General features: G+C 37.7%; 2 protein-coding genes and 1 long non-coding RNA gene across 3 annotated transcripts; 1 reads left to right on the plus strand and 2 right to left on the minus strand.

Moving 5' to 3' along the window:
* The first annotated feature begins 3,457 nt into the window (after positions 1–3,457).
* LOC135151921 (uncharacterized) lies at positions 3,458–5,483 on the plus strand. Its single transcript, XR_010290882.1, has 3 exons — positions 3,458–3,577; positions 3,880–4,596; positions 4,693–5,483. It is a non-coding gene; the product is annotated as an uncharacterized LOC135151921 (long non-coding RNA).
* A 6,540-nt stretch (positions 5,484–12,023) lies between these two features.
* On the minus strand, positions 12,024–13,985 carry LOC135152427 (uncharacterized). The gene is made up of 2 exons (XM_064092727.1): positions 13,540–13,985; positions 12,024–13,140 (listed from the first exon to the last, which is right to left on the minus strand). Exons 1-2 carry the CDS (start codon positions 13,921–13,923, stop codon positions 12,370–12,372), a joined length of 1,155 nt encoding a protein of 384 aa, XP_063948797.1. The 5' UTR covers positions 13,924–13,985; the 3' UTR covers positions 12,024–12,369.
* Positions 13,986–14,225: 240 nt separating this feature from the next.
* Positions 14,226–16,374, minus strand: LOC135152208 (uncharacterized). The gene is made up of 3 exons (XM_064092049.1): positions 16,285–16,374; positions 16,059–16,115; positions 14,226–15,646 (listed from the first exon to the last, which is right to left on the minus strand). Exon 3 carries the CDS (start codon positions 15,438–15,440, stop codon positions 14,226–14,228), a length of 1,215 nt encoding a protein of 404 aa, XP_063948119.1. The 5' UTR covers positions 15,441–15,646; positions 16,059–16,115; positions 16,285–16,374.
* Positions 16,375–27,624: the final 11,250 nt, after the last annotated feature.

The raw sequence follows: 27,624 nt of genomic DNA on the forward strand, positions 1-27,624 counted from the left end.
CTTTAAAAATCAAGAAATAGAGGTTGATGAAAGATATGCTATTGAGCTTGAAGAGGAGTTGGCAGCTGAGCTACAAAGTGATAATAGATTGGCTCTTGAAAATTCTCCAAAGAAAAAGAGGGTCAAGTCTAGATCAAAGATGCCTGAGGCTGCCAAGAGAAGAGAAGAAATGCCTGAAAAGTCTGTACCTATCTCAAAACCTTCTTCTCCAATCAAAGACACCACAGTGATGCATCCAGATGTCAACTTCTATGATGAGCCAATAATGCCAAAGGAGGAGCTAATTGATCTTGACAGTATTCCAATCCCAGCCTTCCTTGTTCAAGAAACTCCAAAACCAAAGAAGAAAGTGAAGTCTGTGGCTAAGAGGATGGTTAACCCTCCAAAACCTCCAAAAGAACCTGAGAATCCAGATGACTATCTTGTCATTGCCAACATTGAAGAAATTTCTGAGTTAGAGCTAGAATTGGATGATCTTCAAGAAGTCAGAGGAATAGAAGCAACTTCCAAGCTTCCTGAAACATTGGTATTCTCTTACAAAAGCAAAGGTGATGTCACCTGACCTCTTCACAGAGTTCTGAGTTCTGAAGGATTCAGTTCTCTAACAAAGATATATGCTTCCATGAAGAGGATATGAGGATTTACACCACCTGCAAAGCAAATGGTATTAAAGAGAATCCTTGAAATCAGGAAAGAATGGTCCTCAGATGCTAGTCTTCAAAGAAGGCTGAAAATCCCCTACACTGGAAAGAAAATTCACCATGAACCTACTCCAATCATGGAATTTAGGGACAGTCAAGGTGTTAGGAGATTTTTCAGACCTAAAGATCAACTCAAGGTTGCTAGCTTGAACACTCTGAAGACTCTCCAATCCAAGCTTAACAGACAGGACAGTGATGAAGAATGGTTCTACAGGATTTTTCAGAAACAGATTGATATTCTTGAAGAAAAGCTTAAGTTCAGAAGAAGAAGATCTTCTAGGAACAAGTGACTGCTCAGTCTAGAGGAGCATAATCATCTGTAAATTTTTCTAACTCTTGTATTTAAATTCTGCATTTTATTTTATTTATGTTTTGTTATCATCAAGTGTAGAATTTATGTCTGCATCTTCTCCAGTCATAAATTGAGGGAGATTGTTAGGAATCAATAATTTTTGATGATAACATAAACATTTTGTAACATGTCTTACTTAGAATCTTTATCAAATTTCAGTTGTAATTGTTGTATTTCTTATCATTGGGAATTATCAACGGATGGGTAGAATAGGATGGCTAATTGTAAATATCCAATGCCATGTAATTTTATCTAAGTGAAGGATATTCAACTGATGAGATGTAACTATTTAACTGATGAAGACTGGATCATGTTTCAACTGATGAAAACCAAGCATTCAACTGATGATGCTAAGGAATTCAACTGATGAGACTGGAACAGCATTCAACTGATGAAGTCTGTAATTCGTTCAACTGATGAGACTAGCACAACATTCAACTGATGAAGTCAAGAGCAGTTGAAAGTAACCAGAACTTTCAACTGATGAAGCAAAGAGCAGTTGAAAGTGAGTAGAGCTTAAGTCTGACAAATCAAATGGATCGAAAATCACATGGATCGAATTACACTAAAATAGACATGGAAGCCTGATTAGGAAAATAAAGAAGAAGCAGAAACATTATTATCTCATGCAATGCAATCTGGATCAAATCAAGATGATGGTCAAAGATGAAGACATCTCAGAAAGCATGCATAAGACAAAGATGTGCAGCATTGTTTTAGATTAGAGTGCAATTTGTATTCTAGTTAAAAGCTTTGTAAAACTTGGAGTATATAACCAAGTTAGTAGCATCAGTTGAATTTGTTCGAATTACTTGAGAGAAAATCTGAGAGTTAGAATTTGTTCAATTGATGAACCAGCAGCTGTGCGAATTGTAATCAATCCACAGATTCTTCTATATAAAATCTCACGGGTGGATCATTCAATCCACCCGTATTTTTAATACTTGGTGTTTTCTGTTTATTGTTTTAAAGTGTTTGTTCTTGAATCTTTTATTTTTGTAAAAGATTGTATTCAACCCCCCCTTCTACAATATTTCTTATAGTTGGTGTAAAATAACATATGTCTTGGATCTTGTTTTGGGCTTTTGAATGAGTGAATTTGGGTTTTTAAGAGAGTTTATTGGGTCTAAAATACACACACACACACACACACACACTATAATAGTTTAAAAAATTTGGGCCCCCTTTAAATTTGAGGCCATGTTCAGATGCTCCACTTGCATTAGCGGACTCTGCAAAAAGGTATTCATGATAAATTTTGTATATGTAAACCGCTTTAAATTTTAATTTATAAATCATAAGTTTATAACAAGTAATGGAAGTGTCATTCTTCAAAATAAGTGGAAAACTAGTACAAGCTCAATCAATGTTCTGTTCAAAAGAACAGACTCCATTTCCGGTTCATTGAGTAAGATTAGAAAAGGGTTTCAGATTTTGTATATATATGGCAGATGTGTGTAACTATATACGGCAGCTGCTTTAAAATTACTTTAAAAAATTACAGGTTGGTCTTTTTCTAGTTGGGCCAAGTCAAATGTGAGTCGCCCCTGTGCCTGGGCCGAGTCAGATTCTGTTTTCATGCCGTCTCTGTTGGAACAATCGGACCTTGGTCCTGCGTTTTATGATACTAATTGAAAGTTCGAACAGAATATTAACCTTAATCGCTACGGCGCAAGCGATTCAAATCCACGTCTTCTACTGTATTCCTTGATTCCCCTTGGACGAAGTGTGGCCTTCGATCTCCCAAGGTGTGCCTCTCCTTAAAGCTCCGAAAACCCAAAACCCTAGCTGTCTCCTTGAGAAAAACGTCTGCCTCCCTCAAACTCTAGGATGAATTCGTTTTGGTGTGTCTTTCAGCTTTAGGAGAACGAGAATATATATAGGCTATAGTAGGGATCATGGACCATTAGGTCAGGCCTTCTAATGACATTCCGGGCCAGGCCCAATGTCATTAAATATTAATTCAATCCACTAAAGAATTAATATTTGCACTACCTTTCCTAATTCCGTAAATTAATTATTTAATTCGGCTCTCATATTAATTGCTTATAAATTCCCCATGTTTAAGATATCGCATGTCCATTAATTAATTTAATTTCTGACAATTAATTTAATCAATATCTTTTATCCTTGATCATCCACTCAACCTTATAACTAGCATGATAGCCCGTGCGAGGCACGGGGCGCTAGTTTGAATTATGTGTTTCGAACTTTTTTTAGTGCTATTCCACTAAAAATTTTGGTGTAAATTGTCTATGAGCGTTGTGCGAAGTTTCTGTTAGTTTTATGTTGAGTTGGCTTAAGTCCCTTGGCTGCTTGGTGAATATTTGTGGTTATGGATTGTGCGGAAGGATTTAATTTAAGAAATGAAGATGACCGTTTGCAATTGTGTGTGCAGAGTAAGGTGTTGTTTTCCCACTTGGCGAAGGATGATTTTGATGGTAACGCTGATTGTGCGCTTCCACATGACATTTAAATGCAACTCTGCAATTTTTTTTTATAGAAGGAATATTAGTAATCTGAGGTTAGTAAACTAATAGAATGCAGATACCAAGAAAACTTGAATTATATTTCGCAAAAGCATAGTCGACTTCAAAATATAAGGCAACCTGATTTTATATTTCAAAGAAACAAGTAATTATCAAACTTTGTTGTTGAAAGCAAACTGGAAATAGTCTTTGCACAGCAGCATACAGTGGTGGTCGATAAACTGTAATGTTTCAGCAAAGCTGGTCTGAAATGCACTGCATAGATTATTTAAAAGATCCCAAAGTTTGGATAAAACAACCGCTTATTCCAACCTGTTCTTTTTGTTTTTTTGGGCAGCATCCACAGTGTTTGGACTTTTTGTTCCGGCAGCTGAGCATTCGGAGACGCGGGTGACAGTATACTCCTCACAGCCATGTGTTATATTGTAGTTATTGATTTTGATCTGGAAAGCACATAACTTCCCAATGAGGTTTGCGACCGGAGCTGGTATTTTGTCCATATGTGATGGCTGGAATGAGTAAAGCGTGAAGTTAGAAATATATGGATATGTGGTAGTTGCGTATCATACTGATGCCCAATACAATGTGTAGACTGTTTACCTCGCCCATTTCAGTGATGATCTTCTGAATTGGTACTCCAATAAGTTGTTCTGCCTCTTTGTTGAAAAGGGTAACCGTTGTTGTTCCAGTGTCATCCTTGATGCGAGCCACCACCCTATAGCTGAGAGTAGTAATTGAGCTTGTTATTTATTTATATTGATTGAAAGATTCTAACATTTACAACCATAAAAAGTGTAAAGATTCGCCGCCGATCTGTAGGTGTAAATTTTATTACAGGGACAATTTGTTGTTTGATAATATACCGCTGCGAGACTGTAAAGTTGGTGTCGTTGCAAGCATTGCAGTAATACTTCCCTTCAGTCGGGTGAACAGCTCTTGCACATATTGAGCAGCAGTTATATAGCCAGCCATTTCCATATAGTATTTCTGTTATTGTTGCTGTGCAGAGGCAGCGTACTTGCTGCAAATTATGAACAAACAGTTATTGAAGCAAGTATGTATTTCCTAACGCTTGTTAAATATATTGAGTGGGCAAGTTATCATTTGGTATCTTATCTACATCTTTTCCGGATGGAATTTTCATTTCCAGGACATCTTTAATGTGGATTTGCTGGACATCCTTTTCGTCCGTGGCCACAAAGTGGACGGTTGCAGGAGGCAGCAGTCGAGCTCCGTTACTTCCACTCGAATCAGAGAGGCTTTTCTTCAAGTCATTAAGCGGTTCGTACTCAATATTGAAAAATGTCTTTGTCGCATCAGTGCTCGACAGAGAGGCCTTATCTTATCGGTGTAAGAGGCAAATGTTAGTGGGTTATTGAATTTGGACTGTTTCAATCGACACGTGTGGATGTAGCTGTGATTCATTCTTAGTCCCGATACTCTGTAATATTATTGTTCCCGTGAAATACCTAAAGATGTGTGCCGTAATATTGTGCTTTATACCTAAAATTTTTTTGCCAGGAGTCCAGTAATGACTACAAAGAGTGGTGATTGTCCTCTGTTGTCGAGACCCGCCTGAAACTGATACGCTCTTTCTTCCCACAATGTCACTATTATCTTCTCATTCCTAAAAAACAAACATATTCGAGCCGAAGTAATTTGTTTTAGACTAAGGCAGCGTGCATATGAGAGCATGTCAAGTAAGTGTTTATTAGATGTCGAAAGTAAACCTCGATGGAAGTATATATATGTCCCTGAAAAAGTCTTAAAGGGCAAGCTATGGTTGGACAAACAGCCTTACTGGTTGGGGTTGCAGACAGTTGCCAATAAGCTATAGTTGAAAGCGGCCACAAGTCTGTTAAACATGTGCCGTGAACTATTAGTTAGACATCATATTTTGCCCAGCTGGTATGTATGGCCTGTTTCTTAGTATTGAACACTTTACCGAACACTTGAGACCCATGTATATTAAACTTTTTGCGGTGTAAATTGAGCTACCTGTTGCTTAAATTCTATCATCAGAAAATTATAGTATTTCAGACATGAACCTCTTTACTCTTAAATCGACCGATAAGTCCTGTTGTGTTTAGTAAGAAGATACCATGTTAATAGCTAGATTATGATATTTTCCCCTAATTAGTATGCATAATTTATTCAACTAAAATAGTTCGGGGTCATGTTTTATGAGCATTGCATGAAAGTTGGTGAATACCTGTCGTCAGTGAGAGCCACATCCAGCTTTTCGACTCCATTTGACCTTTTCTCCAACCGTCCAATGGTCGTGACCATGCCAATCACATCTATTTGAAGGGGAAATAATTGTATTATTTTTGCACTCCTAGTGAGATGAGGTATAACCTGGTTTTGTGTTTTACCTATCAGATTTTTGACGCGGCCTACCAAATCTTTCACCCTGTGAAACGGCTGCAGCTCAAATTTGTAGTGCGGAATGCTGTTGTTATCTTCTGCCTCTTGAATCGTGGTCTTATAGAAGAAGTTGATTGCCATGTCCATATCAACACTTCTGTAAGTCGAGGGGCCAGGGACGATTTTGAAGTTGGAAATATCATAGACAGACTGTTCCTTCAGCTGAGGCATGATTAAGGTCCTCTGATTGTTGCGGATTATTGCCAAGATATGACCCCCCTACGAGAAACACATATTAGAATATTGAAAATGAAAGGTGATTTGAAGATCAGGGTTGAGGTTAAAGTAGTTGCTGGAAGTTGAATTTATATACTGTAGCTCTACAAGTGAACGGTTCTTTTATGAATTTTACCTGTTGATCCATGAACTCTACGTTTGTGTGCAGGACCGTCTTGTTGTTCCTGTTAATTGCTTCCCAGATACGCCCCACTCGTAGCTGGATCCTTTGAGTATCCGTTTTTCTTTGTAATGCTGTTAGTATAGCGTTTGTAGGCATGTTGTGAATTTGTAAGTTGCTGTATTTGTGGCTCTGTAGTGTCTGAAGTGTTGGGCAGAGTGATAATATATAATAGCTGCGGTGAAACTCCCTGAATGTGAAGGGACTGTTGTTGATTACTCTGTATTTACACTCTTTCAGTTACATGCATTACGTTTTGTTTTCATATTAACAGTAGTGCGTCTCTTCACAGTTGAAATTATAGTAGCTCGTATTTGAAGGTCCTTTGTTTGTTTATATAAGCAGATGTACGTTTGAATTGTACCTAATTATTGAAATCATGTTGTTTATCATTTTTGTTAATTAACTATATGTATATTATGGGAAGCATCCTGGGGATGATGCATATAAAATCTAATATGATCATCTTCCACCTTCTAAATAATGCTCAAATGAAGTAATTTTCGATTGATCAAATATTTACAAAGAACAAACTGATCGATTTTGGCATAATTAATTTAAATTAAAATGTATTTATCACGTATTAGACAGAAGTGTTCAGACATCTTTTACCTGTCGTTGTTAGTAAATTTCTAGAATTTCGCTATTTTGGGTGGGTTTGTTTATGTATATAAAACTATACAGGTCCTGAGAATTTTAACCCAAAGTCAACATCCCTACTATATATATTTTTTCGATCTCTTTTTGGTGTGCCTGAGTAGTATCTCTATGGCGATAATGTGTACGAATTCGTATTGAGCTAATATATGAAAGAGTGTAACGGGGTTGCATTTAGAGAGGCTTTAATCATAAACTATTATTATAATATTTACACAATATATTGTGATAGGTAGTCCTGAAAGTTGTCTCTTATTTTGCTCGATCTCCAAGTTGTTTTTTCCTTGTAACTAATCAGTCGTGTAATCTTGCTGTTAACAATCATGGGCCTAAATAAAATCAATTTTTATTGTGGTTCACTGTTTGTGGGCCTGAAAACCCTCCCAATCCTACTTGAAGAATTTAAAGTATATTATTGTTGTTCAGCATTTCATGGTTCACGTAGAGGGCACATTTAAACCTGTAAGCTCAGAAGCCGTAACTGATATTGGCATAAAAGAGCCGCATTTACTTAATATCATTGAGTGTAATATATATACAGGTGTTCATATTTTCCTCACTATCTCATCTGTAATCATAAATCTGTTTTTCAAAGGTATTTGGCGACTCTTAAAATGAGGATTGAGAATAACAACATTGCTACCATTCCTACTGATATAGTTATTGTCCTTCTTGAGCTTCTTTTGGCCGGAGGTTTTCAAGATTTTTATAATTTTTTTATGGCTTGGTCACAGACACAACGTGCAGTTGTGATCACGTCGTTGCTGGAGAAGTATCCACTCCGTACTCTGTACAAGTATGGGTGCAGAGGCAGTCCTGCTGACCTGCTATGCTTTGACAACTTCTTCCGCATTGCTGAAAATCTTGGAATCGGTGATGCGATCCTGTACAGACGCTGCCGTGCCATCATATACGGGGCCGGAGACATTGATGCTCATTTCACCGTATTAGATACATTATCGGGAAACAAACACTTTCTAGCCATGGTGGCTAATTTCATCTTGCGTAGTTTATACAAGCAAGGTACTAATGGTGCCACACTACAAGTTCTTATTAGGGTCCTCAACCATCCGAACTATCAGGATCTTATAGGTCCCGCAGTTAACCATCTTAGCGACATTCATTCATATATTATATTTCCAGAGCTTGTAGATGCTGTTGATATTGAAGCTTGCTGCCCGATTCATTCCACATGCGTGAAGGTTTCATTAGAGAACCAATGCCCATATACACAGAACTGCTTGTTCTGTAACATTGCTCTTATGGTCACTGTGTTTACAAGAAAGCCTTTGGCCGACTAATCTGACAGGCCGTTTATGTTATGCATCCTAAATAATTTGAGTTGTGTTGTGTGTTTGATGCATGCGTATAATTCATTATAGTTAGTCCAGGGACATCAGTAGAAAGTGTGATTACATTTTGTGTTTCTAGCAGGTGTTTATTTCCAATGGATAGGATTAGTTTAGCTTTCAGTGTTTGACTATGCAGTTGATGTAAATACAGTTTGTGGTTTCCTATTTTATGCAGTTAAGACATAGTTTTAATATATATATATGCATTCTTACCTAGGACAAGGTGGGCAGCCAGCCATCCATCTGTTTTCAAGTTATAAACCTGATTGGCTTGTTAATCTAGCAGGGTTATAGGCCTGATGTCTCTTTTAGTCTCCTTTACCGGCGTCAACCTGTGAAAGAGCAATAAAATCCAGTGCAAAACTTAGTAGGCAGACCAGTTTGATATAATATTCAACTATTGTTGCAAGTCCCACATGAGTAGAGCGAATTACAAGTTTGCTAAGTTTGATGCCAAAACCTGTTAAAGGTGCTTCTCGGCTTTGTACATAGTGATGTATGTAAGCAGTAAGAGGAATATGAAAGGCGAGTGTGAAATGTAAAAGGAAAATAGTGAAAGATGAATAGAGGCAAATAAAACTATAAACGATATATCAGAGTGGTGTGAACAATAATATATAGCCATTGCCTTTTACCTGTCTTATTATGACCCTGGTAGCAGTTGCCAAGTTTATCTCCAAACCCCCAGCTTTCGTATAAGACTAAGAGAAGGAAAAAGTGGTAACCCAGATAGCCCAGCAATGATTAGTTAATTAGGAAAAGAATCCACAAGCTGCATTGCAGAGGGCCTGACACCGTATTTCCAAAAATGGGAAGCATTTCTGAGCCACCACTGTCTTCCCTCGGATTAGATTCAGGGTAAGTACTAATGTAGAAACGTAATTCGACGTCATGCAGCATAATCCGGGGTATGAAAACTGAATCCCTCAAAGTCAATGAGTAAATATAGTCGTGCAGCATAATCAGTGGCCTTGTCATAGATTTCTGGAAATTTCAGATTAAGATGCCTTTACATGCGACTAACCTTTTACCGCAATACATCGTTGGAATGTTTGTGAAGGGCTGTTTGTGAAGGGTCAAGTTCTCCAAAAGCGTTTAGAAGTTTATTCGTGAGAATTATGATCATGACTACAAAATACAGTTAAGATATCGAGGATATGATCTTACTGCACGAGGATTGTTGTGGACAATCTCCACAGCCTTATCATTACTCAGGTGCTCCCATAAACCATCAGAAGCAAATATAAGGAAAGAGTCAGCAGCCTGAAGAGGAAGAGAAAGTATAGATGGAGTTGCACTCATGATGGGCATGTTCATTGGTTCAGGAAGCTGAAATTTTCCATTAATTGGCTCCCTGTTAAACTGTGCATGCTTCATATACACATCCCCCATAGATTAAGAAACCTGTATAAACAATTTTTTGTGATTAGATAAATTAAGAAGACTTTTTGTAAACAAAGGACAACATACTAATATCGTCTTTTATACTTCAAAATGCAGAATTATTATTTTTCCAAATATGCAGTAAAAACTAAATCTTACAGAACTTTGATTATTGTTCATAATATGCCTAAACTCTACAGGCAAGTTAAAGAGATCAGGGAGATCATGCTTAAATTGAACAGAACAGAAAGAAAAAAGACCAGTCCGTAATGTATAAGGGATGACAGCTAAGTGAAATTCTTGCCTCGCACATCTACTTCGAAATCCAATCCACGAAACTTACAAATATATTATGATTTTTCTTTGCAGATGTGACCAATACATCATTTTGAAGCACTGCCAAGTACAGAACTATCTCAATCTGAACCCATTAGTTGTTATCATGGGATCAATATATAGAGTTGAACTGCCAACACATCTCAAATCCACACAATTTAAATGTGAACTTCAATGAATTATAAGGCATAGGCCGATGCACAGTAGTTTTTGGTTACGGCATATATTCACATAACTGTGACACGCATACATGTAATTCAATAGTTCAATATGCTCTCCTAAAAAAATGATGAAGGGGGTAATATATGAATTATAATTTATCAACAGACGATCATTATTCCGGAGAAAATTATATGCACTCATACCCATATTTATTTTAAAAAACTCAGTATTGACTCGTTGAATTGGAGATGAACATGATTTATCTCAAGACTCTCCGATGTGAAGTCTGAATTAACTTGGTTAATCACAATTTAACACAATGAATTACGAGTAAGATGCACTTTACATACCGGCATTTTTCAGAACAATTGCAATACTACAACTCCTAACCCTCAAACCCAGTTAGCATATCTCCATTAATGTTACACCTGTGTGGTTCAGCTAAAAACCCTCAAACTAAGTTAGCAAATATTAGTTGGTGTCAGGGATGAACATCTAAAAAATCTTATTTATTTCCTCTTATTCTACCCATCCTCTTCCTGCTGTGTTTATACAAGTATGCATTTGCACATACATTTGTATGAAATCTTCATATAATTTTAATCCTTATACCCAAATTTTAGCAAACCATTACAAATTTAACTCTCTTAGCGATCTATGCATGTCCTTGATCTCTCTCGAGACATATGTTTCTCTTTTATACACACACATATCTATATTTACACGAATCTAATTAAGAAATTACTTCTGATATGTGGAATCTTACTAAAAGAAAAAACCAAGTTCTTATACCTTTAATTCATCTAAATTCGCACTTCAGATTATAGAGCCTTTTTTATTAAAAAAATAAAGTCACATATCCTTTGAGTTTATTGTTCTGGTTTTAATTAATGTGTAGAGCAAAGGGTCGTGTTTTTTTCATATATGTATGGTTTTGTAATTAAGCTGAAGGTGTTGGACTGTTGGTAGTTATTAAAGTGGTCATTTATAGGGAATGGAAGTCTTCATTCATCATTGTCTATGTTAATTGTCATTTAGGGATATTCTGATTTATGGGCTTTGCTTTCGGAAATTATGGTTTACAAGAGTTCAAAGAATGAATTGGGGCAACTTCTTAGTATATAATTGTGAAGGAGCTGTTGAAGTAATGTAATCCAAACAATACCCTCATGGTGATAGGCTAATTAGACGGAAACACACAGAGTGTTGAAAATTAAAGTTTGACTGTTACAGGCAGTATATTTTTTTGAAATGGAGTATTGCAAGTGATTTGACACTCTAAGGGTATACAAAGTGCACAGCACTTATTAAAAATAGGAAGCAGTAGTATCCAATTCCTCTTGTATCTCATTCAGTTGAGTCTCGCAAACCCGGCATAAAGAATCCAGAGTTTCGTATTACATGCAGTGCCAGTCCTCTTATAACCCCCATTGTAAGAGGAGTTAGTTCATACCCAATATAAACTCTCACACTGCACACAAACCAAATCATTCCCACATGTCTCAACTTCATAAAATCAAAACCTCCCAGTAAAGACACCAAAAGCACGTCATAACATACACTACGTATACAAACAATACTGCACCCTGGTACAGGATTAGTAAGTCTAACAGGGCTAATGTGGCCAGTTTATCAGGAAATACAGTAACTGTCTGTATTTGAAGCTATATTCTGGCATGTAATTCTATCTAAGTGGTAATTGTCACGAATTAAAGGATACATCAGTCGTGAACTACATTATACCCACATTCGAAAACATCGTAAAAATCAAAACTTTTCATTATAAAAACAAAGATCTTAAAATAATCCCAGTTGTCGCAACCAATAAGAACGCTAATCATAAACAACCAGACAAACATATCACCACTAAAAGTAATTCCCATACTCTCAAATAATATTTTGAATGAATGTAATGACGACCTTAACTCAATCCAACTTAAATGTGCAAATGGTCAGTGTAACACAGGGAATGTGCAAAATGTTCAATCTGATTTCCGGGAGGTTCGCCCTTCTTTTTGTATTAAATGTGCCTGGCAAACATGTGTTTTAGGCCAACAAAGTCAGTTTTATATTTTTGTTGACAATGGATGCCTGCCACGTTCATGCATGGTATTCATGTTTGTACACCGGTCTGTGCTGGCATCAAATTGTCAAATATCTCGTGGTACACAATATTTTTGGTATAGCCCGCCTGTTTAACATCTTCATCCACACACAGAATCTTTAGCCCCCGTGGTGAGGTAACCCTTGATACTGCGACGTAGATCTGGCCATGGCTAAAAACTGGTTTAGGTAAATAAAGTCCCACGTTTTTTACCGTTTGGCCCTGGCTTTTATTCACTGTCATTGCGTAGCAAACAGCTATAGGGAACTGTTTTCTTTTCACCATTGCCGGAAACGTCTTGTCAGCCGGGCACATATTTATCCTTGGTATATATGTAATATCGTCGATCTTATTACCCGTCATAATTCTTGCTTCCAGCAGGAAGTTGTAACATCTTGTTACAATGAGTCGAGTACCATTGCATAGGCCCTTTTTTGGATTAAGGTTCCGCAGCAACATTATAGGAGAACCGACCTTCACTTGGAGCTCGTGATTCGGAAGGCCGCTGAATTTTAAAGAGTTGAGGTATTCCAGAGGGTATAAAACCTCGTCAACTGGCGTGGAAGCTGCCTTACAGATACTATCATAGCTTCTATAAATTTTCAACTCTCCAGGTAGTCTATGCAACACCTCATTATTGACAGCCTCGACATATTCATTCAGGGGTGTTAATATTGCTCGGTCACGAATATATTCCATGTGCACATGCTGTTCACCGAGGTGGCCATAAATTTCGTTTACCATTGTTTGTAGTGGATCGTCACCGGCTTTTAGATAGACCTGCATATTAGGTGAAGAGTAAGTGTTGGGTAAATAATGGTCGATGTCATTGTTTCTTTAAATAAATGTATTGAGTTATTTGTTCATAGGGTAGGAAATATGCAACCAAGATTTGCATATCCTGCGTAATATCTCAGTTTGTAGTAGGTGTGACAGGACCCAACTTTCATTTCATATAGGTTATGTGCGCGTTATTTTTTATGGTTGTTTATGTAAATGCATATCCACCGTTATTTTTGAATAGAAGTTAAACCTAGCTTAAATGCTATTTATTTCTGTGATCCCTATTGCTGAACAATGCTTTTTTTCCCAGTGAACGTAAATGTGTTTTAACTAAATTCGAAGCAGAAAAGTGGCACCAAATAATTTAATAAAGAAGTTGATGAACAGATTAGTTACCTCTGCAGGGATCTTTATCCATGAAGGTTCCATGTCATCATCGAAATTAGTTGTTTGCTCAGTTCCATCGCCTAGTGCTAATACCCAATTACGAAAAGGCACTTTTCTTCCATCAATTGTCACTGGAGGGACATCTCTCTCAATCCGCATGTTCTCAACCAGGTTAAAAACGGTACAATCATCCCATAAAAAGGATTTGCTAATACTTGCACCTACAATATCTTCCCTTCCCTTCTTCGGAACCACTGGCATAACTTGTCTGAAATCCCCTCCAAGAAGCATTGTGATCCCTCCAAAACATGCTGAGGATACATCCGGATTAACCTTTGAACGGATATCCCGAAAGGTGCGGTCAACCGCTTCAAACACGTGGCGATGAGTCATAGGTGCCTCGTCCCAAATGACAAGGCTAGCCTCACATATAAGCTCCGCGAGGTATGTGTTCTGTTTTAGATGTCAGCAAATTATATCATGAATAATGCATATTCTGTATATACATGTAAGACAGGTATGTGCTATTGCGGTTCAGAAGCCGACACGTGAAGGTGGGTGATAGAAAACCTAAATGAGGGTACAATGTCTCAGATAGTTTTGAATAATTTATCACGTTTCTTAAAACTAAGGTGATAAGAAGTCAATATATGCAGCTGACAATTTTGTTTCTCAGTTATCAAAGGCAATTTTAATTAAGGATTATAGTTACCTGCAAGGACACGTCCCATGACATGATGTTTGGTGAAATCAGCCATCATGGCATCGAGTTTCATTTTGAAAACGCGGGCACTAACATCAGGGCGCACAGAGGCGTCATGCGATGAAGACAGTTGAACTGCAGCTTCAATTTCTTCCCATTTAGGATTACATGTGAACGTGATGAATAGATCAGGGTGACCATATTCTTTGCAAATGGCCAATGAATCCTGAAAGTTCTGCTGCATGTATCTGTACCCTCCGGTGAAGCTTGACGGCAATATCACTCTTTTTCCTACATCAGTAGCAATTGTGTCGCCACGCCTGAAGCTGTCAACTACATTGTTATAAAGATCTGATCTAATCAAAGATTGATTCCTCTGCACCCACAACAATCTACTGCGTTCCACTGAGCACCAAGCATCAACCAGAAATTGCAGATACAATCTTCCACCAAGTATCAATGCATGTCCCTCATCCACTCGGAAATGTGTTCTAAAAGCATAATACTCACGCATACTAACAGTGTTGTTCCTCCGGTTATCAGAGATGTCTACATTACGGTGTTTTATACCAGTTCGATAACCATCCTCACCAAACGGGAATAGAAGAGGATACTGCAACGACATATAACAGGGATGTAACTCACTTATATGCTGCAATCCAAACGCCTTACTGTGAATAACTATGTCCCTCTTATTTGCAAAGTCGTTATCAACAGCAAGAGCAGCGAATTCAAATGGATTTACAGCATCAATATTCTCGATTTCATAATCATCCTGAGACTGACTATTATATAAACGGCCATCAGTTCTGCGCCTCTCGAACAACTTCAAGCGTACAGGAAGAACTTCCATACCAGCAAACTGCTGTCGTATTTGGCGGAAGATTCCAACCAATACATTGTTGCTAGTGAGCATGCTATCGAGTGTAGTAACAATCAATCTATCAACCTCCTCCTTTCTTCCCGCGTAATTAATCCGATGCTCATTTGCCTCATACCCATCATACATATATAACTGTGCGAATTTTGGGGTTTGTCTCTCCGGTGGAACCAAAGATCCAATGTTGTGACACACTTGTCCAGTCACCCGAAAGACATATGGTCCTCTGCCTTTGTTGACTGATTCATCCACCTTTCCGCCAAATGAACAGAATGCAAACATGGTGTTATAGACCCGGCTTTTTTGATAATACATTTTTGCCTCCATACCATCTCCCGTGAGCAGCTAGGTCAGTTCTGATGGTGGCACACGTAAAAGTGGGAGTTGCACCTTGCCTTTACCACAACAAATTGAATACGACCTGGCCCCGGCACCTACATGTCTACCAGTGAATTCTTCGGCCCATACTTGGGCCAGGCAGGATCCACATGTTTGAGTTGGCATGCCCATGTTCAACACAACATTGATGTCATCTGTAGCAAACAGGGAAAGCACAATATACCATTACATATTCCAGAGGTGTTTCCATTTGTTTGGATGCTACCTTTTTATTGTGCATTTCATGTTGTCACCTTATAATTGTATGAATATTAGTTCCCAAAAGAAAGTAAACCATGCAATTTTTGATTTTTAATATCAGCATTGCTACCCTTATGCGAAAAAATATTTTACTAAATTGTATCTTGAAAATGAACAGCCGGTGACTGTAAAAGCGGCGACACAGGCATAATTCTTAAAATGATAACATAGAGGTGTGAAGACAGAGGTGTACAGGTCACAGAGGCAACACTTGTAATGGTTGTAATGCTGGCAGCATACGTCTAATGAGATATTCATGTCATGCATGAGTGTTTGATGAAAAATTAAGCGGGAGCGAAGACTCACTAAATTCTTTCTTCTTCCTGTTTATGGATGCGCGCTGCCGGCGTGTTTCCCCTGAACCTGCACAAGTGTTATCAAGTGTTGTTATCACATTGGCATATAAAAGCACCATCAGCCAAAATATTCCGCAACACTGATAATTAGAGCATGCATTGCATTTAGGATTGATGGAACTTAAGTCTTTTATAGTTTGAAATGCTATATCTGAATACCAAGCTGAAAACCATACCTGGATCAGCTTGTCCTCCAGCTACATTGTCAACGCCAGAACCTTGCTCCAAGCCGGAACCTTCAGCTGAGTTGTCCATATGCAAATCCTCCTCTGGTGAAAGTCACCATCATGCAAATTTATACACTTATATTCTTTATCATATCACTTGCGTTATGTTATCTAAATTTTTCACGCAAAACTCATTTCTTCTTGTTGGCAGAGAAGTAGAATCTATTCAATATATCCTTTTTATTTATTTAGAACATTGAATAGGTTTATTATTTTTTTAGTTATCAAATCATTTTGACCAACATAATTCTTTAAAAATAATATTTTTTGACCTTTTTATTTTTTTCTAAAATTGATAAATCCAAAATTTATGCAATAAACGTATTCTATCGGGTACAAATCCTTTTTCCCGAGGTCGCTAAATGGCATTTAAGGATAAATCTGTATAACCAGGTCATTAACAATGCCTAGTGTTAATTTTGATATACAATTCAATGAGAAGATAATCGTTGTAGTTTGAAGGTTTGTTGTCAGAATACGTTTGTTTAATAAGTTAAGTTGCATTAAATCAACGTTTATTATCAAGAATGCAAAAATCACGTAAATAAATAACTACCCAACTGAATTGACTGGATATCCGACACATGAAGAAGAGCTGGAACGACATGAAGAATGATCCAAAAATATTATTTGTAGTATTTGTTGTTCATCCCCAGGCCCCAACAGATGCACAGCATAGTGTACATGATGTAACTTACGTGTGTATAACCCTGCCAACCAAATTAAAACCTTTGGCTCAGATCCAAGTAAGTTATTTTGGGATTTTGCTTTGGTTCTAGGACCTTGCCTGGGAATCAGGTAATCTATTTGCTCGAGAGCTGGGTTTCCCACAAACCCGTAAACCTATTATATATATTTGAGTAGATGATGCATAGAACAAATAAACTAAAGCAGAATAGGCATGCTCAATTTTTTCCACTATTCCCTTACGTTTCTGCGTGAATATTATATCCTGGTGTGACTATTATAAAACATAGGCGCATATGCATGTTAGGTGGCCCATGCCTCAAGAATAGCACAGGGCGGTCTTCTCCTAAGATCCAAGCTATGTAAAAAAAACAGCGATACAGTCCCCTGCTTTGTAAATGTAAATGAACGGTAAGGATGTTAGGAGCTACCTGCGTTGCTAGCTTCACCTCCATCAGTTGCATCTAACTGACTGCTGGACTGTCCAGGAGGTGGTATTCCCCGAGAAGAAACATTCAAAATACCAGTTGGTGGGGCACCTATATTAATGGAAGGAAAGAATCAAACGTCAATCTTGACAGAGAAATCTAGGCATAAGGACAGTGGCATGTCTTGTAAATGTGTAAAAAACTAATGATAATAGAATTTATCTACATGATAAAGCACACAATTGTTTTTAGAAGGGATTAGCTTTCAGCTATAAATATTGCAATTCACACAATCTATTTATTAGAAGCTTGCAAGAGTGTGAGGCTTGGTCACTCAGAAGTTTGTATTTCGATTCCCATGAGCTTATAAACAATTAAAAATGCAGGACTATGTTAGCAGTATAATGTGAATGTTTTTTTATCACGGCAGGCCTAATTCTTTTGTGGGGGGTGTGGGGGGGGGGTGTACAGTATCAATGGAAGTGGCTAATTTTGGTGATGGACACACCAGTCAAGAATCCTGACTTGTTCATGAAGTGATTATCATATTCTTAAGTCCCCTCCTAACCTTGTAAAATAAATATCTATTTAATTTTTGTATTTAAATTGGATATAATTATTACAAGTCAAACGATCTATTTATTAGAAGCTTCCAAGAGCATGAGGCTTGCTGACTCAGAAATCGGTATCTCAATTCCCATAACCTTATAAACAATCAAAACTGCAGCACCATGTTAGCAGTGTAATGTAAATGTTTTTCATCACAGGAGCCTTAATTCTTTGGTTGGGGTGTACATTTGAATTGAATCTGGCTACTTTTTTTATGTTGGACACACCACTTTAGAGTCCTAAGTTCTATATGAAGCGATTATCACATTTTTAAGTCCCCTTCTAACCCTGATAAAATAAATATCTATTTAAATTTCGATATAAATATCTATTTAAATTTCAATATAAATATCTATTTAATTTTTGGTATGTAGATAGTGATTTATTTCAAGGAAAATATATAAGGGTGAGTTAATTTAATATTTTCACCTATTTGAATAACAATTGAGTATGGCACATTCTACAAACTAAATTTTATTCTTGTTGTTGCCAACAAAGGTTTTTATAAAGGACTAAAACCTGGAGAACATGTAAGTTTAGCATTCAAACCTTGCTGGATATTCCGCCGAGCATTTTGCCTCCGCTTGGATAGCCTTCTTCTCTCCAAAACATCTTCGGTGATGGTGACCTTGGGCCGGCCAACTTTTGCAGTAGGTCCGTCCTTGCAGCTGGACGGCCTTGCCTCACGGGCAGCGCGGAATGGAATAGGTCTCTCTGCACATTAATATCAGGCCTTTATTAAACTATGGAACGATGATCAGCAAAACCAGCATGAATCATTTTTAGTCCCAACAAAACCTTAAACACAACAACCACATCAAATGAATTTGCAGTGCGGAGAATTAAGCGGAACAGTTGGTGAAAATATAAGCAGAAATGCAACTATACAACTAATCGAAACCTGCAAAATTGAAAACACTAAGTCAAATCCAGACAAACCAACAGGACACAACGTGTGATTTCTAACCATCACCTCCCATTGATATTTTTAGTAAAAGAAAATAATAAATAATATAACAAAAAACAAACATATTTATCAAGGCACCAACACAAGCTTTTTCGTCTAAACTGCGATGCATATGAAAGCGAGGATACCAACCATAAGAAGCTGCACTCAATGATCACTCACCGAAGGTCAAATCGAAAAAGACGTAGGTATGCGGCTGCAGCCAAAAAGACACTACGGCAGCAAGCCAATTACACGGTGCAAAAATCTAGAAGAAAGCTGATGTATGGCCACTCATCCACAATAAAAAAGCACCGAAAAATTATTAAGGAGGCACCCAAAAAATGTGAAATTGCAGCAAGGCATTAAGACATTAGTGTGTGTAATATAAGCTCAACCCACGAATCAATTTTTAGTTTGTTACACAATGCAGATGGGATTCTCTGCTCTCCTATACAACTCCACGAGACATATTATAACCTGTGATATAAAGTTGTTTTCAGGGAAATATTATATTGTTCATCAAAAGTCAATCAAATAATAATAAACAGAGTTTACGAGACCTAATATAAAGAATATAGTTATAAATACGACCTGATTTATTTTCCAAAAAATATTCATCTGCTATTAACCTTTCAATTAAAAAAAATATTCTTTTTTCTGAGATTATTGGTGGTTGTTGGAGTCGAGTCCCATAGGTGCATGCTTATCGTATCATCTGCAACTCAATCACACGAAGCTGTTCATAGCAGTTGTACGCATGAATTTATATCATATGCAACTCCAAATTTGTGGTACAATGCTCGCTACATATTGCACAGCTACAAGTGATTTCCAAATAATAACATAATTTTAAAGTGAAAATTTGTGGTTGAGTTCTCTCCTCTGCTCATGGGCTGCTGCAATGGGATTTGCCTACCTGTAACGATCCTGAATAATAGAAAATGAAGACTGTAGAAACTTAAGACTTACTATACTCATGTTTCTCTATGAGGTTGTGGAGCAAAGCCAAGAATAAAATTATTAGGATTTTATATAACACAGAGGGATAACCAAAACATGACCAGGAGGGCTACAAAATTAAACTACGCAAGCCTCGCCGCATTGTAATTTTTATCTTCTTTTTAACACTCACCCAAAAGGTTGGACCTATGGCATCCAGCATCCCAGCTAGGTGGAACCTAATGATTCTAATCCTATCCTATGTTAACCTACACTCTACACCCTGTAATCGCCCCTGTGAGTAGTACTTTTCTTCCCTTAATTTTCACTTGAAGTGATTATTTTATTTTGCTATAGGCTTCCGTTAACCCTCGGATACTATCCATGAACTGTTAGTTTGGGACCACTTCTCGTACCCCTCTCCTCAGTATCATCTACTTATAATGATCAATTGGTGCAAGCCCTACCAAACACCTTCTACATAAATCAAGACGAACAATGTGACAACAGAGATTAAAAGTCATACTTGACCACTCATCTACAATTAAGGAGCACCCAAAAAATATGAAGGTGCAGCAAGGCATTAGTGTGCGCAATATGAGCTGATCCAGCGAATAATTAAGAGAAGGCATAAAGTCACAAACCTTCAGAATCGGCCATGTTGATGGAATGAGACAGGGATGCAGCCGCTGTAGGATCTGAGATAGAGGGGGCGCGATCGTAGGGTCCCTGGACCGGAGCGGGGACCTGGACAAAGGGTAGATGACCAGCCGAATTCACACCGCAAGCCGATCAGATGAACGCAATTGAAATCTTTAATTGCGCGCAAAAATGAGTCGGTGATCGGAATTAAGGGAGACACGAAGATTGGACGCCGAACAGAGCTGAGACACTCCGGAGGAAGCGATGGTGAAGCCGTGGGTGTACAAGGCTGCCAATAAAATCTAAACCTTTGGCTCGGAAACAGGTAAGGTATTATAGGATTTTGCTTCGGTTTTAGGAGATTGCTTCGGAATCAGGTAATTTAATTGCTCAGGAGCTGGGTTTGACACTACCCTGTTCAGCTATTATATATATAAGTAGATTATACAAGAACAAATCCGCCTGCAGGACTAAAGCATAATTATCTTTATGAGCTTTCAAGAGGACATCATCACCCGAATATATTTTTCGGACACGGTTTCCTTCTATAGTCAATATCCCACTCTGTATATAATGTCATTGCCCAATACATAAATTCGTAATTTAAAATAAATTACTTAACTTATGAGTCAAGGCATGTGCATTAAATACAAGTGTCAATCACTATATCCAGATTAAGAACTTAAGCATTAATAACATCATAGAATCTTAGTTCTTTATTGTCAGAATTAAAGAAACAATTATTCTACTATTTTGATCCCGTTCAATATACACAAAGTATATAAGTATTATTCAATAGTCAAGATAAACTATTTCCAAATAATACTTCAGTCGTTCCAATGGTTTGTCTAACACCATTTAGACTGTGAACCTTTATTATATTATATAAGGAACTCGACAATCTGATCTTCTGCTATCCCATTTGATACTAGATTGTCTACAATATATAATATACAAACAATGTGAAAACATGCATTCAAGATTCTCAAATAATTGTTATATACTTCAAACGAATATTTCAGTATAACCCTAACAGTCTCGACATCTAGCTAGTCTGATACGCACTCTGTCGAGTCGAGGCTGATATTAGTATCAGGAGAGTTAGACTAGCATACGGCAACCATATTGAAGAGCCCCTGCTTCCTAGGCTGTTTTTTTCCCCACCGAATGATATAGGTGTATTCGGTGTAGTTTGTTTAGCTTATTCTCTTAGCAAAAATACAAACGATCTAAATGGAAATTAAAGCTTACGGAAAATCATTTTCAATTGGCTTAATTCTCTGCCAGGCCATATTTCACAAAAGAGTATATTCTTATGATTTTTACGATTTCTTACATAAAGTAATTACATGCATCCGGTTTAGACATTTTTAAGCAAAATATATTTTGGGACACTTAGCGCTAACCACTACACCAAAAGCAGCTACTTCTTGAGATGGCGCACCTATAGCCTTTATAGTGTAGCTGCTAGTGCATTCGCCAACACTAACACATCGAACCAGTGACATGCTCTGATACCATTTTATAAGACCCTTAGCGCTAACCACTACACCAAAAGCAACTACTTGTTGGAGATGGCGCAACTATAGATTTTATAGTGTAACACCCAGCACCATGGCTCGAGTTTAGGAGATGTTGGACAACCCAACAATATATAAAAGTAAATTAATGTGAAGCCAAGCCATGTTGTTCAAACGGAATCTCTTTGGAGACTAGATGTAACAAAAATTATCATTAAGAAAAGTGTTAATCCTTTAAAGAGAAAAAAAGAAAGGGCATTAGTTTATACTTGATGATGAATGGAATTGTATTCAATAGGTCCATTATTAATATGACGCTGATTACTTAAGATCCAGAGTGTAACAAATACATATTGGTAACTGGAGAAAATGGTTAACAATAATGTGGGCACTTGCATGATTGAAGGAAGAATGTCAAAAAAAACACGGTACGAAGGGTGATGGATGTTGTAGCTGATCTTCTGTTTGATCCTCGAGAGAAAGAGTCCTCAAGCGTTCTCTTCTAGAATCAGGTTATGAGCCACAAGAGGCCTACGTACCCGATTTATAGGGGTTCAAGCTACCATGTAGTTCTTTCGGGCCAAACTTCATAGCACTAGCTAGGTATTAGTCCGGTCTATTAGGGCCCAGGTCCGTAGGAACGTGAAAGTCGCCGTCAAGAGGGGGTCAGAGAATGGATATCGATCCAACAAGCCGAGGTAGAGACCTCGAGATATATAATCATGGGCCCCAGCCGGGACCGGTCATAAGCCGCATCATGTGTTCATCATCCTCGTATGAGGTGAGGGAGCCCAATCATCCTCGTATGGGGGTGAGGGAACCCAAAATAGAAGGCGTAGCCCTGGTGAGAGACCACAAGGGACTTAGTAAAAATAAGGTAGGTGACCCCTTGGATGAGGCCATCGATAGTGGATAGTGGATAATTTAATCATCAATTTCTGATGAAAATTATATTTTCGTAGCTTTTTTTGTCAAATAAATTTGAAGATGTGTTGAAATCACAAACGAACTATTAAGTTCGATTATAACCGAATGATCTCAGCAACTGATCAACAATAATAGATAATAGAGTTTCAGTAAAGAGTCACAATATATGATTGATTATATTTTTTACCTTTATTTACCGATAATCGGTTTCATCTCTGTATTCATCAGGTTTTCTTTTCTCAATAATCGCATTGTTTAGTCTTGAAAAGTGTGATCTTGAGTTGTACTTTGCTATTCATCAGAACTTAAACTCATCATAGTAGTTTCAAATTAAAATAAACTCATCAACTACTTCCATCTGTTCAATAAGATTGGCTTTTAAGTAGAATACGAACAGTTTCAACATAATAATCAAGTAAATTATCTAAGCAGTTCATACATAAAAAACCATCAAAAATAAGATTTATTTCATTAATAAACTGAGATGATTACATGTATTACTCGAACAGATTTAATAGATAATCCTAACCGATTACATCATAATTTAAGTCCTATTCTAGTAATTAGCTTCTAGATTTGCATTCCATCTAACAATGATGGCTTCAAATAGGATTTACTATATCATGATCAACAGACATAGTAGTTTCCAAGATACTAGATGTTTGTACATAGTAGTATGCCTCTGAAGGAAGGTTGATAAGGCCCAAACGTTAATGCAATCTTCAACCACCGTAAAGTGATCAAAAAGCATCATTGAGAGGTGCGGGTCCTAATTTGTGTAGGAACAATCGGACCTTGGCCCTGCGTTTTATGATACTAATTAAAAGTTCGAACAAAATATTAACCTTAATCGCTACGGCGCAAGCGATTCAAATCCACGTCTTCTACTGTATTCCTTGATTCTCCTTGGACGAAGTGTGGCCTTCGATCTCCCAAGGTGTGCCTCTCCTTAAAGCTCCGAAAACCCAAAACCCTAGCTGTCTCCTTGAGAAAAACTTCTGCCTCTCCCAAACTCTAGGATGAATTCGTTTTGGTGTGTCTTTCAGCTTCAGGAGAACGAGAATATATATAGGTTACAGTAGGGATCATGGGCCATTAGGTCAGGCCTTCCAATGACATTTCGGGCCAGGCCCAATGTCATTAAATATTAATTCAATCCACTAAAGAATTAATATTTGCACTACCATTCCTAATTCCGTAAATTAATTATTTAATTCAGCTCCCATATTAATTGCTTATAAATTCCCCATGTTTAAGATATCGCATGTCCATTAATTAAATTAATTTCTGACAATTAATTTAATCAATATCTTTTATCCTTGATCATCCACTTAACCTTATAATTATGCAAGAACAAATCTGCCTGCAGGACTGAAGCATAATTATCTTTATGAGCTTTCAAGAGGACATCATCACCCGAATATATCTTTCGGACACGGTTTCCATCTATAGTCAATATCCCACTCTGTATATAATGTCATTGCCCAATAAATAAATTCGTAATTTAAAATAAATTACTTAACTTATGAGTCAAGGCATTTGCATTAAATACAAGTGTCAATCACTATATTCGGATTAAGAACTTAAGCATTAATAACATCATAGAATCTTAGTTCTTTATTGTCACAATTAAAGAAACAATTATTCTACTATTTTGATCCCGTTCAATATACACAAAGTATATAAGTATTATTCAATAGTCAAGATAAACAATTTCCAAATAATACTTCAGCCGTTCTAGTGGTTTGTCTAACACCACCTCGACTATGAACCTTTATTATATTATATAAGGAGTCTGACAATCTAATCTTCTGCTATCCCATTTGATACTAGATTGTCTACAATATATAATATATAGACAATGTGAAAACATGCATTCAAGATTCTCAAATAATTGTTATATACTTCAAACGAATATTTCAGTATAACCCTAACAATCTCCCACTTATACTCAAGATATTCTTTGAGTATATCAGTGTTTATTACAAGCAATCCACTACCAACTATAATAACTATGTGACCAAGTATCTAACTCCTATCGCTTCCACGTGCTCCTGAAAAGCCTTAGCTGGTAAGCTCGTCGTGAAAGGATTTGCCCGATTATCCTTCGATGCTATATCAACCACAATGATATCTCCTCGCTTAACGAACTGACGTATGAGGTGATACTTACGCTCTATGTGTTTCACTGCCTTATGGGCCCATGGTTCCTTGGTATTTGCCACAGCACCAGTGTTATCACAATAAATCGTGATTTGCTGTGGCAGATTAGAAATCACATCCAAATCCAGCCGGAAGTTTCGGAACCATATAGCCTCTTTGGCTGCCTCAGAGGTTGCCACATATTCGGCTTCCATGGTTGAGTCTGCGATGTTACGGCTCCACCTCCCAAAGTAAAAACACATCCCGAGGTTGACTTTCTCTTATCCTTATATGTCTGGAAATCCGAATCGGTATATCCCAGAGGCAATAAATCAGAGGACTTGTAAACCAACATATACTCCTTAGTCCTTCGCAGGTACTTGAGTATTGCTTTTACAACACTCCAATGTTCATGTCCTGGGTTTGACTGGTATCTACTAACCATGCCCATGGCAAAGCGGATATCAGGCCTCGTACATAACATTGCATACATTAGGCTTCCACATGCCGAAGCATAAGGAACTGCCTTCATGTTCTCTATCTCCTTAGGTGTCGAAAGACAATGACTCTTTGATAGAGTAACTCCATGTCGGAAGGGTAAATTACCCTTCTTGGAGTCCTGCATGTTAAAACGAGCTAATACGTCATCTATGTAGGGCTCCTGAGATAAAGCCAACATCCTTTTCTTGCGATCCCTTATAAGTTTGATCCCAAGGATGTATGCTGCTTCACCTAAGTCCTTCATTTCAAATTGTTTGAACAACCATGCCTTTATTGAAGACAACATCTTAACATTACTTCCAATGAGTAAAATGTCATCAACACAAAGCACTAGAAAAACCACTGCATTTCCCTCACATCTCTTATACACGCATGCTTCGCTTGGACATTGATCAAATTCATACGACTGGACTGCCTGATCAAAGCGAATGTTCCAATACCTAGAAGCTTGTTTAAGTCCATAAATAGACCTCTTCAGCTTACAGACAAAATGCTCTTGGCTTTCTTTAATAAATCCCTCTGGTTGCTGCATATAGATGGTTTCCTCAAGATTTCCATTAAGGAAAGCTGTCTTGACATCCATTTGCCAAATCTCATAATCGAGATGAGCTGCTATGGATAAAAGAATACGTATTGACTTAAGCATGACTACTGGCGAAAAGGTTTCCTCATAATCGATACCTACTTTCTGAGTATACCCTTTCGCAACAAGTCTTGCTTTCCAGGCTTTCACCCTTTTGTCTGATCCCCTCTTTTTCTTGTAGACCCACTTACATCCAATATGTTTTACACCTTTGGGTGGTTCCACGAGCTCCCAGACTTGATCAGAATACATTGATTCCATCTCAGAATCCATTGCCTTTTGCCAAAGACTTGCATCTTTGTCTAGTATTGCCTCTTCGTATGTCCGGGGATCATCATCATGTTCACCAGAGACCAAGTCCGAAGACTCTCCCAAAAACATGAATCTGTCGGGCTGTCGAACAACCCTCCCACTACGACGAGGAACTGGTGCGATATTAGTGACCGGTTGCACAGTCTACTGTGGTTGTTCTACTTGTACTACAGGTTCATTATTCGTCCCTCCCACTAGTTCCTCTAAAACGATACTACTCATGGGTTTGTGATTCATTATATATTCTTCCTCTAAGAATCTTGCATTGGTGCTAACAGTGACATCCCGATTCTTAGGACTATAAAATAAATAACCTTTTGTTCCTATGGGGTAGCCTACAAACAGCTTTACTTCAGTACGAGATTCTAGCTTAGTCGCGTTCTTGTTCAGCACATATGCTGGACAACCCCATATCCGAATATGTCTTAGACTCGGTTTGTCCCCGGTCGACAATTCTAAAGGGGTTTTAGGAACCGACTTAGAAGGTACTAAGTTCAGAAGATAAGCTGATGTCTCTAAGGCATGTCCCCAAAACGACTTGGGTAAATCCGAATAACTCATCATCGATCTAACACTCTCTAAAAGAGTCCGGTTCCTTCTCTCTGCTACACCATTCTGCTGGGGTGTGCCTGGTGCAGTCAACTGGGATTCTATCCCATTCTCTGATAAATATTCCCTGAATTCCCCAAGCAAGTATTCGCCACCACGATCAGATTGTAGTGACTTGATACTTTTATTATGTCGCTTCTCTGTTTTAGCTTTGTACTCTTTGAATTTATCAAAGCACTCAGACTTATGGTGCAACAAATAAACGTACCCATATCTAGAATAATCGTCAATGAAAGTGACAAAATACTCATAACCACCTCTTGCTTGGATATTCATAGGTCCATATAAATCAGAGTGAACCAATCCTAACACTTCTTTGGCTCTATTCCCCTTTGCCTTGAAAGACCTATTGGTCATTTTACCTTCCAAGCAGGATTCACAGACTGGAAATGGGTCCACTGCCAATGAGCCTAAAGGCCCGTGTACTACCAGTCTTTGAAT

This window comes from Daucus carota, chromosome 4 (genome assembly GCF_001625215.2).
Source record: "Daucus carota subsp. sativus chromosome 4, DH1 v3.0, whole genome shotgun sequence".
Lineage (NCBI taxonomy): Eukaryota > Viridiplantae > Streptophyta > Magnoliopsida > Apiales > Apiaceae > Daucus > Daucus carota.